The 14,205-nt window shown below is 40.7% G+C and overlaps 1 protein-coding gene across 3 annotated transcripts in view; it reads right to left on the bottom strand.

The window, feature by feature from the left end:
• Nucleotides 1-8,941: 8,941 nt before the first annotated feature.
• Nucleotides 8,942-14,205, bottom strand: part of PXYLP1 (2-phosphoxylose phosphatase 1) — a 61,871-nt gene continuing 56,607 nt past the window's right edge. For all 3 annotated transcript variants that reach the window (XM_028731049.2, XM_028731047.2, XM_028731046.2), the window contains 2 exons: nucleotides 11,373-11,512; nucleotides 8,942-10,346 (listed from right to left, as the gene is read on the bottom strand). In XM_028731049.2, coding sequence (XP_028586882.1) covers nucleotides 9,415-10,346; nucleotides 11,373-11,512 — 1,072 coding nt within the window. In that variant the 3' untranslated portion in view covers nucleotides 8,942-9,414. The remainder of the gene's footprint in view (nucleotides 10,347-11,372; nucleotides 11,513-14,205) is intronic.

The following is a 14,205-nucleotide window of genomic DNA, read 5'->3' on the forward strand; positions in this document are numbered from 1 at the left end:
TCTTCTATGAGAGAGAGAAATACCTGCTCATGGGTGTATATTTCATTTGATGCTGCTAATGAAATATATTTCAGAATGCCTGGCTTTTCTAACTGTGGCTTTCATGTCCTGTGAAATATAAACTATCAAACCTGAGGAGCTTCCCTCAGCATGCAGCTTAATTTAGAAACTGCTGTGGAACAAGTATAGTGGTACCTCTAGTTACGAACTTAATTCATTCCAGAGGTCCGTTCTTAACCTGAAACTGTTCTTAACTAGAGGCGTGCTTTTGCTAATGGGGCCTCTTGCCTCCGCTGCGCTGCCGGCACACAATTTCCGTTCTCATCCTGGGGCAAAGTTCTCAACTTGAGGTAACTCTTCCAAGTTAGCGGAGTTTGTAACCTGAGGCATTTGTAACCTGGGGTACCACTGTACTTAAACCTGCAAAGCACAGAGCAATGCTCCTTTTGGATCAAAAGCATCTTATTCCTTGCTGTTCAAGCAGCATTCACTGACGATTTTCCTCAGGCCATGGAAAGAAAAGGAGCAGGCCCAGCATGGCCAGTGCGGAGGAAGTCTGCCGGCAACCCTGTTTGAGTTGCCAGAGGCAAGGCAAAAAAGCACACACCACATTTGCTTCTTCCCCATCGCTCAGTCCCTGCACGGTTGCCTGGGGACCCTATCTGCTTACAACAAGCACAGCCTTCTGCCTTACACAGTCCCGTTAACAGGGAGGAATTAATACTTGGGATTCGATGCTCATTGCCCAAGAATGCATGCAGAGATAGATCTGTTAGTATGCAAGTGCAGCATGCATCAATCAATCAATCAATCACCAAACTTGCAATGGGATTGCTGTGGATTTTTTTCTTCTCTGCAGTGGGCAGAGATATTCTCACTAGGGAACAGGTGTGAGGGCAAAGGATTAAAATGCACCTCTTCTCACTCTGTGCCCCCAATCTAAATCAAGTGGACACAGATGTTGCTGCTGCCACTGCTTTTTTTCTGGGGGGACGCAGGGGGACGCATACCCCTAAACATTTTGTGAATCTTAAGTTTGGCCTCATTTTTGGGCAGTATTTCAATATGAGTAGGAAAATGAGAGTAGCCCAAAAGATTTTTTTAAGAAAGAAAGCACTGGCTGCTATTATTAAGTTTATCACCCACCTTCTCTCCTCTATTCCCTCCCCCTACCTCTGGATACCATATTGCCTTACCCTGAATGTAACCAAGGCATTATAATCTGAACAACAAAAAGAGAGATTGCACATTCTTTTGTATTTCATTAAAATCTTTAATAAAAAAATATTTTTAAAAAGACAAGGGGGTCCCTAATCACAGAATCCCCACATCACATCTAGTTTGGCCCTGAAGTGGGTCAGTCAAAGCCCACTGGATAGTTGTTATCTACACAATCAGGGGTCCTTTCTCTGAGTCAGCCTAGAAAACAGAGGCCTGGTACTAGGGCCACATTTTCAGTTCTCAGCTTATAATACAGTGGTACCTCGGGTTAAGAATTTAATTCGTTCTGGAGGTCTGTTCTTAACCTGAAACTGTTTTTAACCTGAAGCACCACTTTAGCTAATGGGGCCTCCCGCTGCCGCTGCGCCGCCGGAGCACGATTTCTGTTCTCATCCTGAAGCAAAGTTCTTAACCCGAGGTAATACTTCTGCGTTAGCGGAGTCTGTAACCTGAAGCGTATGTAACCCGAGGTACCACTGTATACTGTTCTCCCAATAAGCAAGGTCCATGCCTGCCTTTTGACCTTAGACTTTTTCAGTATTGTTAAGTCATAGCTCTTGAAATAGGACTGTGTCCAGGAAGTTCTCTTAGTGAAGTGGTAGCAATAACTGAATGAAGACTTCAGTTTAAGCTTCTTTCAGCATGTGAATATGTGGCAAGTGTCAGTGGATGTATCTAACTGCAGCTTTGGAGCTGGGCTCAGAAATACAAATCCCCCTCCCCTTTCCTTTCCTTCGTTTTCTTTTCTTTGTTAAAAAAAAAAAACCCGACCCTTAAGCTTCTCGGTAGATCACTTCAAAAATACGTGGTTTCAATCATGCAAGAATGCATCAAGGACAACTAATTTCCATGTCTGAATGGCACTTCTAGCATAGCATTTTACCAACACACCGCAGCCTGTCACCAACTTAACAGGAAATCTCTCTCAACCTCTTTGGTTAAGAGAGAGGAAATAATGAAACATAGTAGGTTTCAGCCAGCCTCTATTCACCCCCCAACGGAGATTTCTGGCAGGAGCCCATGGAAGAAATACAGACTCGCACCCTCCTGAGGATACTAGATCTGGAGAGAAACCTCAAGGCTGCCACATTCTGGGCCTTGGCTTTGACAGATGAAATATTCACATAGAGCTAGGCTCCATTTTGGAAAGGCTGAAGAGTTTACACCCTTGTGAAAAACAAACAAAGCCTGGTAGGCTGTCAAAGGCATCACAGCTATGTGTTTATTTTTTACTGAACCAACAAAACATTAAGAAATCTTGTTGTTAGGATACTTACAGCTTTTTCTGTTATCTCTCAGTGCTATTTAGAGCAACATACAATTAAAATAAACAGTTCAGCTTATAACTGAGCTTATTTGATATTGTATATTGTGTTTGTCTCTTAATATATCAGTCAAAGAAGTTTACAGGAAGATCTGTTGTAACAAAAGGAAACTATAAAATATACATTTGCTAAAATAACTAACAGTGATAGTTAATATGCCAAAGAGAGTCGTAGGGTTGCCATATATCCAGAATTTCCTGGTCATAGCCGGAATACTGCAGTCAGAAGCAGTGTCCGGGCGGAAATCGGGAAAATGTCCGGGAAAATCCAGATGTAAGGCAAGCCATGTCGGCAGTGTCGTTTTTGCTGATTTCCCCCGGGGGGGGTGGGGAGAGAGCAAAAAAAGAGCTCTAAAACATTTTTGTGTTTTTACCAGTTTTGAAAAAAAGAGAAAAAGCTCAACATCTTTTGTGCCCAGATTTTTACTTTTTGAAATATGGCAACCCTAGTCATCAAAACAACCAAAAGTGGCTTGCCCTTTTGGATGGAGCAGCAGTAGCACCACTGCCATATACTGGGATGGGTGGGCAGGCTGTAGGGATGTCAGCCCTGTGTGAACAAACACAGTTAGGAGCATAGGATTGGCTCCATTGGTACACCTGTACCTTATTCACCTCCCCACCACCTCCACCCTCCCTCCTTATAGACGGGGGGGGGGGGGGGATTCTGCCAGGAAGCTAGCTCCTAAAGCCAACCACAGCCAAAGCAAAAGTCACTTCTGAAGTCAATCACAGCCAAAGCAAAACCAAGGCAATACATATGCAAAACTTTCTGGGATTTTAAAGCTTGCTTCTGCTGTTGGTTGGTTGTATTTGGTTAAAGAATAAAAGGGGAATTCTCTGGGTGCCCAGATCCATGTTTGGAACAAGTACAGTGGTACCTTGGGTTACAGACGCTTCAGGTTACAGACTCCGCTAACCCAGAAATAGTACCTCAGGTTAAGAACTTTGCTTCAGGATGAGAACAGGAATTGCGTGGCGGCAGCGGGAGGCCCCATTAGCTAAAGTGGTCCCTCAGGTTAAGAACAGTTTCAGGTTGAGAATGGACCTCCAGAACGAATTAAGTTCTTAACCCGAGGTACCACTGTACTCTTTGGTGAGAGAGCCCTAGCAGAGATTTAAAATCACAAAACATACAGCAATGTAAAGCATGGAAATAAAGGCTATCAGATCTTTAAAATATCCCCTTCTAAGTTGCTTCCAAAGTTATCCACTTCCTTTAGTATAGAAAGACCACACATTTGGTAAGTTAGAAATGGTTTGCTTACAAACTCTTCAAAGGTCAAATTCACGTGCTTTCCCATTCAGCAGCAAGAAAAGACAGGCAGCACAACTTAGTTTCAAAAATGATAAGCGTTTCTCAGTTATTTGTATAGAAACACATAGATGGCTTGCTAAAGCCATATGGTCTGGGTTTGGAGCATCCAGCTTTGACATCCTCACTGGTCAGGTTCACATGGTGGAAAAAAGAGAGGACATGTAAATCATAACTCCTGGTGGGAAAATATTTAACCTAGCCACTGAGAACTGTCTCCTCAAATGAGGAATATTTAATGTCACTCAATACCTAGCAGGCCAACCATCACTGCCAGGTTGTAGATGAGGGCTAGAGAGCCTTTGGCCCTCCTAATGTTGTTGGGCTCCAACTACCATTTACTCCATCCAGCAGGCCAGTGATCAGAGATCATGGGAATTGTAGTCCAACAACAACTGGAGGGCCACTGGCTCCCCTCCCTGGCTGTAAACCAAGGTAGACTGGAGAGCAGCCCCCCTATGTTTTAAAGTAACATGCTCTTCAAACAGGCATTTCGTAGGTTTCTTAATGTGCCTGTGCTATCTTTTTGGATCAAAGGATTTATCTAAGCCCTCCAAAAATATTCCCTTTTCCTCAAAATGCAGGCTTTTGCTAGGACCATTCCTACAAATGGTCCCGATTTGTTGTGTTTGATGTGTCTTTGATATGTTTTATCCAAAGAAACATGTGGAAATGTATTGGAATTGTCTCATGTGTTTCTTGTGTAGAGTTTATCATTGTGAAGAATTACTCTCATGTTTAGTGTGGACATGATCGTATAGACAGCATATTTCTTTTGAGGATAGTCAAGACCATATTCATTTCAACAGAGGGGATAGATTTGTATATAGAGCCACTGTGTACAAAAGGTTTGTTTTCCAAACGCCCTCCCATCAGATGTCAAAGAGGTAAACAACTACCTGACTTTCAGAAAACATCTGAAGGCTCAGGTTCAGGGAAGTTTTTAGTGTGTGACATTTTAGTGTATTTTTGGTCTTTGTTGGAAGCCGCCCAGAGTGGCTGGGGAAACCCAGCCAGATGGGGCAGGGTACAAATTGATGATGATGATGATGATGATGAAGAAGAAGAAAGGTTTTTCATGTATACCTGGAAGCCTGTGCTGAGATAGTGAGTGGCCTTTTAGAACTGGCCTATTATTTTTTCCTATTTATGTTAGTCTTGTGGGTCTGTGGTGGGTAGAGTGCTTGCGTTTCTGTGTCTTAAACTAGTCTTCACAGAAAACAGCAAGGAAACTTTAAGCCTTGTTTGCTTTATAGCTTCAATTATTATTATTATTTTAAAAACCCTGCACCACTGTTCCATGGAAAAACAAGTGATTAACATGTTTTTATGTCAAGGACAACTATTCAAGGCAGTCTGTTTATCAAATTAGTTTATCCGCTTTTCATGTTTGCAAATTATCCATAAGGAGACTTTGACTTTAATAGGTTTGTTTATTTGCAAATATTTAGTGTGACAGATGTTAGCCCAAGGCGGCAGTGCACCCAGCGCATTGTTCTTCTTGCTTTGAGTTGACACCATTTCTAATTGCCACTTTTTTTCAACTAAATCATATGGCAGAGCTAGTTTTGCATGCCATGAGACTTGATCCCCAAGGAACCTTGTTGACAACCATGCGAACTGCCTCGGAAATCTGTTCTCCACATGCGGATACTAGGGGCTGCTAGGTTCTTCTTTTTGTGCTCATGCTGATTCCTGTTGTAGGAGCCAGGTTAAAAACTGAGATCGCCATCATGGGAACCAGGACACTGCCATATAGCTGCAAAGAGTGGCTTCACTTGAGCCAAGCCATTTTCCTGGTTGCCATTTACTTGCACTTCGGTCAAGGCATAGTTCAGAACTAACTACTTGAACACTTTCACCGTTGCATGAGTTGCGTGCAGACTGCTGTGATCTAAAGAGTTGCATTTCTCAATTGCACAACTATTGTGAAGGCAAGTCGCTCCAAAATGTTTGGTGGACAGCTACTTTTGTCTCAGGTGAACTGGCTCTTAAGGAATTAGGGGGGGAACATATATATGGGGGAACTCTATAATAAAAACGTAAGAATGTCATGGCGCAGCCCCCATTGGAAGATTTGTAGTGCCTCATCTGGAAGTCAGGGTGGAATAGAGGAGAAAAAGTGAAGGGAGGTTGCACAATAGCAGCTATGGCATGGGAGTGAAAGGGGAGACTAGTGGTTTGAAACAATGGCAGAAGTTTAAGTGAAGCAGGGATGGAGGAAACTGAGAGGAAAGTAGCAGCTTTAAACAATGACAGAGGTTTGAATAAATGACTATTTCAGGGTTTGTGTCCTTTATTTCTCTCACATGCGGCAGCTGAGGAGTGGAAGAATGGAAAACCTCTGCCATTATATACTGGGCCAGACTTTCCACAATTGTTCTGACGTCTCTTACATTTTGCTCACATAAATACGATGCAATATAATATGTGTTTAATCACTGGTAATAATTCTGTAAATGTATAAGGTTTGGGGATGTAAATATTGCCCTAAACTGATCTCTCTAGTCAGAATGCTGACAATCCGCTTGTTTAGAAAAATCTGTAGAAAGAACTTTACTTGTTTTTCCTCCTAGGAGCATAGCTTTTAATTACAATTACTTTCCAAGGTACTATTACATTTGGCCACAAGAGGGAAGCCTAAGCCTTTCCTACACAGTTTCAAAAAACATGAAAAATCAAATCAACGTTGCCACAGGGTGGCATTGAGGTTTAAAATCTTGCAGAGGATTGACACGTCTACAAAGAAAGTGGATCTAAGAATAAGAGCGTAGAAGAAATAACATCTTTTTGCCAGCTTTTGTTGCAATCCCCAGAATGGAAATTCTGATAAGATAAAACATTAGGAAACACTCTCTAATGCCTTGAGGTGTTCAAATGTGTAACAGATAGTCTTGGAAGACTCTCTTTCATTGAAGCTTGTATAAGGCAAGAGACTGGTTTACAGGGGTAAAGAAGTAAAGAATTTCCTGCAAAATGACAGCTAGTTGGACGAGATAATGCTTTAACTTTTTCCAACTCTATAATTCTATGTCTGCAGATACATGGGAAGCAGTTTATACCAAGTCAGACCATTGTTGCACCCATTTTGTCAACCCTGACTGCCAGCGCCACTCCAAGGTTTCCAATGTTTCCCATCGCTACCTCGAAAGACTAGATTTTACTTGGGACTTTTTACATGCAAAGCATGCAAGAACAAGGAAGATATTCTATGTATAATTTAATCTCTTTCTGGATAGGATTTTTTTCTGCATACTGCTGTTTATACAATATCTGCTTGAGTAGTGGTAATGTAGCATTGTACCTATGCAAAGCTCATTAAATAAACCTTTCCTTCCATCCTAATCATAAGACTTTTAAGGCTGCATTTACTCTTGTTCATTAATGTGTTTAGAAGTTGCCACGTATTGTATATGAGGTTGCATCCCCATTTTTTTGCAGGTTTCATCCCCATTTTTTATACTCTTTTTTGGTCTTGACTGGTCAGGGAATAATTCCTCTTTGTTTGACTCAAGGTACAAAACTTATCGAGGCAAGGCACAGAATTCTCCTTTCTCTGCCTGCTTTTCTCATTTGTCTATGACTGATTTTGCTCTTGAGGAATAGGTAGTCTGACAGGTTTATTCTGAGCAAAACCACCTGAACATGTACTGAATAGAATAAAATGGCAGGTTTTTCATAGGAACAACTATCACAAATACTGTGGTAACCTAGCTTCATATTTGAGCTTGAAGCTTTTCTGCAGTTACATACTTTCTTTGCAGTTACATATTTTCTATGGAGCTTTTAGTATCCTTGCGATGTATCAAGCACCACTAATTAAGAATCTATTAAATTTCAACAACCAATGTGGCAACAAACCTTTGACATAACCGATTAGGCAAAGATCAATTTTACAAACTCTGGTTTGAAGAGCACAAACAGAAATATTGGCTTTTAGGAACCACATCAAAGATTTTTTTCAAAACTTTATTTATAGAACATTCAAATGCATTGTTTTCAAAAGGGGGCTGAAATGCCAATAAAGTCAGAACACAAATTACAGCTCCTTTTAATTGCTACCACCATTTCAATACAAATTACACTAAAAGTCTGGTTTCAGGGTGTGTTAAAAACTCTTGACATTACAAAACTCAGCATTCCAATAGTAACAAAATGCTTTCCCAAGCTGTCTAAAAATCTGATGTAAGGAATCTAAAATTTGAGTTAATATGCATTATTAATTTATCCAGTAAAATTATTTATAATAGATTTCTGAATCTTTGTACTACGCCCAAAGTAAAGTGTTGAAAAACAGCTTTTGGCATCCCTTTACAAAGAAGGTTAAAAAAAAAAAATCTAGGACACTATAGTACAATCACCAGACAGTAAAAAACAAGACTGAGCTTATAAAATGTCTTCCTAGTCTATAAAAGTACTAAATGGACTACAAAATTAAGCATTAAGTCATGTTCTTGTTTGGCCACATGCAGCCATTACAACATACGGCTATAACACATTGCTTCTTATCACAGCACGAATGATCTGAACAACATAAACAGTTCCTAAAGAATGTATCCGAAGCCCGATTTTAAGTTTTCACTTCTTGTGTATGAATCCTTTCTAGCATCTGACACAACTTGTACTTTGTGTTTGAAGTACACATAAAGTGCTAAAAGTGCAAAGAACGGAACTTTTCTTTTCTTCTACCCCAGGGGCTGCTTTGTATATAATACGATAGCTCCTTACCTAAAGAAAACCCAAACACTTCTATATGCTGGGGGTTCCACAAGGAGGCTGATTTTATATATAAATGGCTTCCTGTGTGGATTGCCTGTACAGGTAATTTCAAAAAAAAGTATTTCTGACAATGCTAATGCCTCCTAGGAAGTCATCTATGCTGATGTAGTTTCGCATGTGTTCTAACCAAACACAACAAGAAGCCATGTCAAACATGGCAGCCTCTACCATGAAGTAACAATCTTTACAGCATCTACGTCATATATGAAGTAGTCCCTGTATAGTAGCTAGAAGTGATGTGTTCAAGAGAACACATTAGAAGCATTTGTTGAAGCATTTGAATCCATGCACCTTTTTTAAAAAAACAAAAAACACCCAAAAAAACAAAAACCAAAGCCTGCCTATAATACACTTTTGCCCTAAGGAAAAAATGATTCCTACTTTAGCTAGATCCTATGAATGGATTTGTGGAATGAAGGATACTCTCAATTATGACAAGTATGGTTTGTGTTTACTGTGGCAACTTTTACAGTGGAACAACAAGGAACCAGAATGCACTCATTCAGTTCTTCAAGCAATATCCATTTTACAGCAGCTAAGAGACAAATCAAGTTGGAGCACAAAAGAACACAGGCCCTGTGCTGCTAAGGCTGACAAACATTATGAATTAATGACATTTTAAATCAATCTAGAATGCATTTTTGGGGGGAAATGACAAAACCACTTCAAGCTATATTCATTTGCACTTAGGCACACTAGGATTTGACAGTGTCAAGCTGCCTTGGAGACAATTTTTTTTGACAATACAAAATGTAACGTTTTATTCCTCCCTTGTTTAGAATGGCCTCCTGTGACATGCATCATAGTAATTGGTGCTATTAAAAGGTGAGAACATGTCTTGTTTAACAAAACGAACAAATTTCTCTAAGGGGCACATCAGTTTGGTGTAATGTTTGTTATAGTCCCGGCAGAATGAAGTCTGGAATGTGACATCAACACCGTTATAAAGGATGCGGATAAAATGTTCTTTGTATTTCTTCCCATCTTTCCACAGCTCAAAGACTAGTCTGGCTGCAAATCTTGGGAACCTGGCCTCAGTGATGCCTAAGGCACTCAGAACAGGGGACAAGGTGACATCATGAGCGGAATAAAGGACAAACAGTTCTTCTCTCTTGCCTTCTGCAATGCGCTGCATACGATTGGCTGTCTGGTTAAGGATAGGATGAGTGGCCAGTAGCGCATACAAGTAGTAATATTTCTTCTCCTGCCTCTCTTTTTCATCTTCAAGTTGATGCGTCTTGATTGTTTTAAAGTGCTCAAGGTTAATGCAGCCATTCTTGGTACACGGGAAGCTGACATTATGGCAAAAATGACACAGCATAGAATCTACGGGGTTAGAAGCCCTTAACTGCCTTGTGGGTATGCCGACAATCTTTGCCATATCTGCATACGTTTTCTCCAAGTGTATGTTTTTCACCCGCAGGCTGTACTGACGCCGTTGCTCCTCCTCTAGGTAATGGTTTCTTATCGGGCAATCACAGCTTCCAGAACAAAAAATTGTGCTCCACTGGTGCCTAAAGTTAATTTTCTTCCAATCAAATTCCGGCAAGAAGGAATATAGTAGTGCCAGCCCACTCTGTAGTGTTCGACTCTTTCCAGTTGTCTCCAAATACAAATGTTTACTTGTCCAGTCACTTGGTATCAAGTTATGCTTCTTTATATAAATATTCCGCAGTAGTTGTCCATTTCGCAAGTGCTGTACAATCCCTTCAAAAAAGAAAAAGAAGAAGGTAAGCATTCTTCTATGAAATAATTTGAGAGTGATCTTGGGAAGACTGTACAGTGGTACCTCGAATTACAAACGCCTCAGGTTACAAACTCCGCTAAGCTGGAAGAGTTACCTCGAGTTGAGAACTTTGTCCCAGTATGAGAACATAAATCGTGTGTCGGCGGCGCAGTGGCAGCAAGAGGCCCCATTAGCGAAAGTACGCCTCTAGTTAAGAACAGCTTTAGGTTAAGGACGGACCTCCAGAATGAATTAAGTTCATAACTAGAGGTATAACTGTACTGTTAAGAGAAATTGTGTTGTATCAAGCAGTTGCCTGGGTATAAGACAGCTCATGCAACCTACCTTTTTCTTCCCCTCCTTCTCCTCTGAAGCACCCAGTCAAAAATCCTCTCAAGAGGGTCAAAGGGTCACATGGGCTGTGATGTGAGGGGGAAATCATCTGAAATGGAGCAGAACGATCTTGCTCCAGTGGCAGCTACAATGGCACAAAATCTCTCTGTCCAATTTCAGAAGAATCTTCCCTTCCATGTGACATAGCTCCAAACGTTCACCAAACTCTGGCCGACCCCCCCACCCCCAAGAAGGTTTTGGGGGTACATGTGGCTACACAGTAAGGAGTATAAAAATATTGATTGCCTGAGCTGCCTTCTGCTCATGCAGTCACTTCATACAATCCATGTGAAAGGGTAATGGCCGGGGTAGGCAGATCATGCTAAGAATATAAAAACGTTTTAATTTTTCAAAAATGTTAGTTGCACAAGTCTTAAATGGTTGTACAGGCAAGAAGGAAATAGGAGAATTTTTTCTTTTTTAAAAAAACAAACAACCCATAAACAATTGGGATATTGCTATTACAACCATGGTATCCTTTAAAAAGTACCAGCAATGTTCCCTGGAAAAATCGTTTTTGAACCCTTAACAAGCGCCTAGGAAGTTCCAATTAAGAGCCTCTTGACATGCTGGTTTCTTTTGGACATGGAAATAAAACAGCTGTAGAAAATCACCTGTCTGTGTAAGCTCTCCCATTTCACACAGTGAATGGCTGGGGTAACGAGGCATGCTGCTCAGAGTGCCATCCATTTGGGTTTCTGATCCTTTAGACATATGGCTAATAAAAGCTTCAAGCTGAGGGTGGGAAGGTTTCCTAAAGGAGATAAAGCAAACAAAAACTCTTAAACGCATGAAGAAGCTGTAAAGATTAAAGTGCTCTAATTATGTCAAGTTACACCATTTCATTATGAAGGCATACCTACTGCTGGGGGGGGGGGGGGACGACAAAACTCTGCTCTTAAAAGAAATGAAATATGCAGCCACGCAGATGGGTGTTAAGGCCTGGAAAAAGCCAGCATGTGATGGGAGGAGGAGGGAAGAAACGCAAAAGCTAAAAATACATAAGAAAACCTCCAAAGAAGTTGTGCTGCTGTAACCTAGGATGCACTATTTCAGAGCTACTATTTTGCTGTCAGGACAATGTTAGCTTTCTATATGATCTCCGTGAAATGACCTACTATCTTCATAAAAGAGAAAAACAATGTATCTGGTGTGCGGAGTGGTAGGCAATGGATGATTCAGTACCAATTTCTGGGGATTTATTTTGTTGAAAGAGAGGTGGGAAATTACTGTGATGAACACGTTTGTACAGTACATGGTTTCATCCCATGAAAATGTCAAATAAGAAATGAGCAGAAAAAGTCTAGCTTGGAACAAGAAGAGCAGGAGATCCATGCTTCCTCTAAATGACTATTAATATTGCTGCATGCAAGTTGGGCTGCACTTTCACCTTCTTATATCATATTATTATTTATTTCGTTACAAATCACTTCTCATGAGCCATCCCAAAACGATATACAAAATGATAAAACCAAAAGCAAATATAAAGTTACATATCTGAATACAGTTAAAGCAACTGCATATATAAAAACTGCATATATAAAAACTATAAGAACATTAAAAAAAAACCAATTACATATATACAATTTAAAACAGCAGCAGCACATACATAAAATCAGTTCAAATACAATACAGGTACCCATAGGCTATTTGATGCTGTAAAGTCCTTTTGAAAGAGTATTATATTTTACATGGTGCTTTGAGTCTCTAGATAGTTAAAAATAATAATATGCACAAATCTGGATGTACAGTGGACGCTCGGGTCACGAGTCGGTGCTTCTGTGCATGCGCAAAGCGCGATTTAACACTTCTGCGTATGCGCAAGCACCAGAACCAGGAAGTAACCAGTTCCAGTACTTCCGGGTTCGGCGTGGTGCGCAACCCAAAATTGTGCAACCCGAAGCGTCTGTAACCCGAGGTATGACTGCATTTAAATCTAGTTAACTTAAATTCATAAGCCAATTTCCAAATATCAGTCCATGCCAATTTAAAAACCTAGCACAGGAAATCCATTTAAAGAAACTGGCTACCATTCAGAAAACTACAAAAAAAAAAAAATCAGAATGAAACACAGCTGGGTGCTTCTTTTCATTTTCACTTCAAGCCGCCACCCGCTAAACTGCCAAACTACATTTTAATCCAGGAGTGACATGGTAACAGTGTGCTTTTGCACAAACCAGAGGACAGCAACTCAGTGGAGTGAAAATTAGACCAAAGCTACCAAGCAGTTTTCATTTACAGATCTGCTCTTATATGCTTCTTTCCCATCACTGACAGACAGGTTTGCTCTTACCACTGCACAGCCTAGACACCTTGATTAATATCATAAATGCACGTGGCATTTTGCAAAGCTGAAGCAGCCAGCTACCCCTTGCTAAAAGGATCCCATGAAATCACAGTGCAAATCAGTTACTAGCATCAGGACTGGTCTCAACCTTTCCAACAAGACTTTCGTATATAAGGGGGAAAGACGACAACAATTTCATTACATTACTTTGGAGGAGGGGGTGTTCTGGTGTGTGCTTTAAAGTAGCTACATTTATCTGTTTGCATCCTAGGATCCCACTTCAAGAGTCAAAGGCTCTTCTGCTGCTGTACAAGGTAGGCAGCTATTCCTACATCTGAAGTCTTGACTCGGAGGCACAGGGAGTGCAGATGGAGGAGATGGCTTTCTCTGCCACTTCCTACCTGTGCAGGCAGAAGTGTGCTCTGCTCATGCAAGGTGATCAAGCCACAGTTAAATATCAGAGAACAGTCTGAGTTGTTTTTACTCTTTAACTGCTTACTTATTTCAAAAGTATTTTTCTCTCCTCTTTTTCTGAAGCAACGACTAAGCCTTCACAACTTTCCAAACCCTGCCTGAGAGTTATACTGCCACCATAGGAATCTCTTACATCCAGACAACTCTGAAGAGCTCTTAAATTATGCAGTGGTGAGTTACGGATGGTACGATACGATACGATACGATAATCTTTATTGTCATTGTCCCATACAGAACAATGAAATTGAAAGAATCTACATCAGACATTCAAAAACCAACAAGCCTGCTATCCCAGCTATCCCAGCCTGGTTAGCCCCCCAAAAACTCTGATACCCCATAATTAAATACAATATACTCCCATAGAGACTACCTTACACTGCGTTTAAAACCAAAATCGCATCTGATTAGAAACTGTTTCTCAGGCAGCTAGTCCTAGTCTTTATAACCCTGTACCTTCTTCCAGAAGGCAGAAGCGGAAAGAGATCACTGTCCTGCATCTATTGGCATTTACTTTCTTAGTCAAAGCTGTGTTGCCTCTCCTGCTGCTCATTCCCAGCACGAAACCTTTTCTTAGAGGAGGATACCAATTATAGAAAGAGTCAAGCTGAGAGATGTACAGCTTCTTGAACCCAAAATAAAATAATCTCCCCTATAGTTTAGACATACCTTTCATCAGTCTTTCCTTC

The sequence above is a fragment of the Podarcis muralis genome, chromosome 6 (assembly GCF_964188315.1).
Source record: "Podarcis muralis chromosome 6, rPodMur119.hap1.1, whole genome shotgun sequence".
Taxonomy (NCBI): Eukaryota; Metazoa; Chordata; class Lepidosauria; order Squamata; family Lacertidae; genus Podarcis; species Podarcis muralis.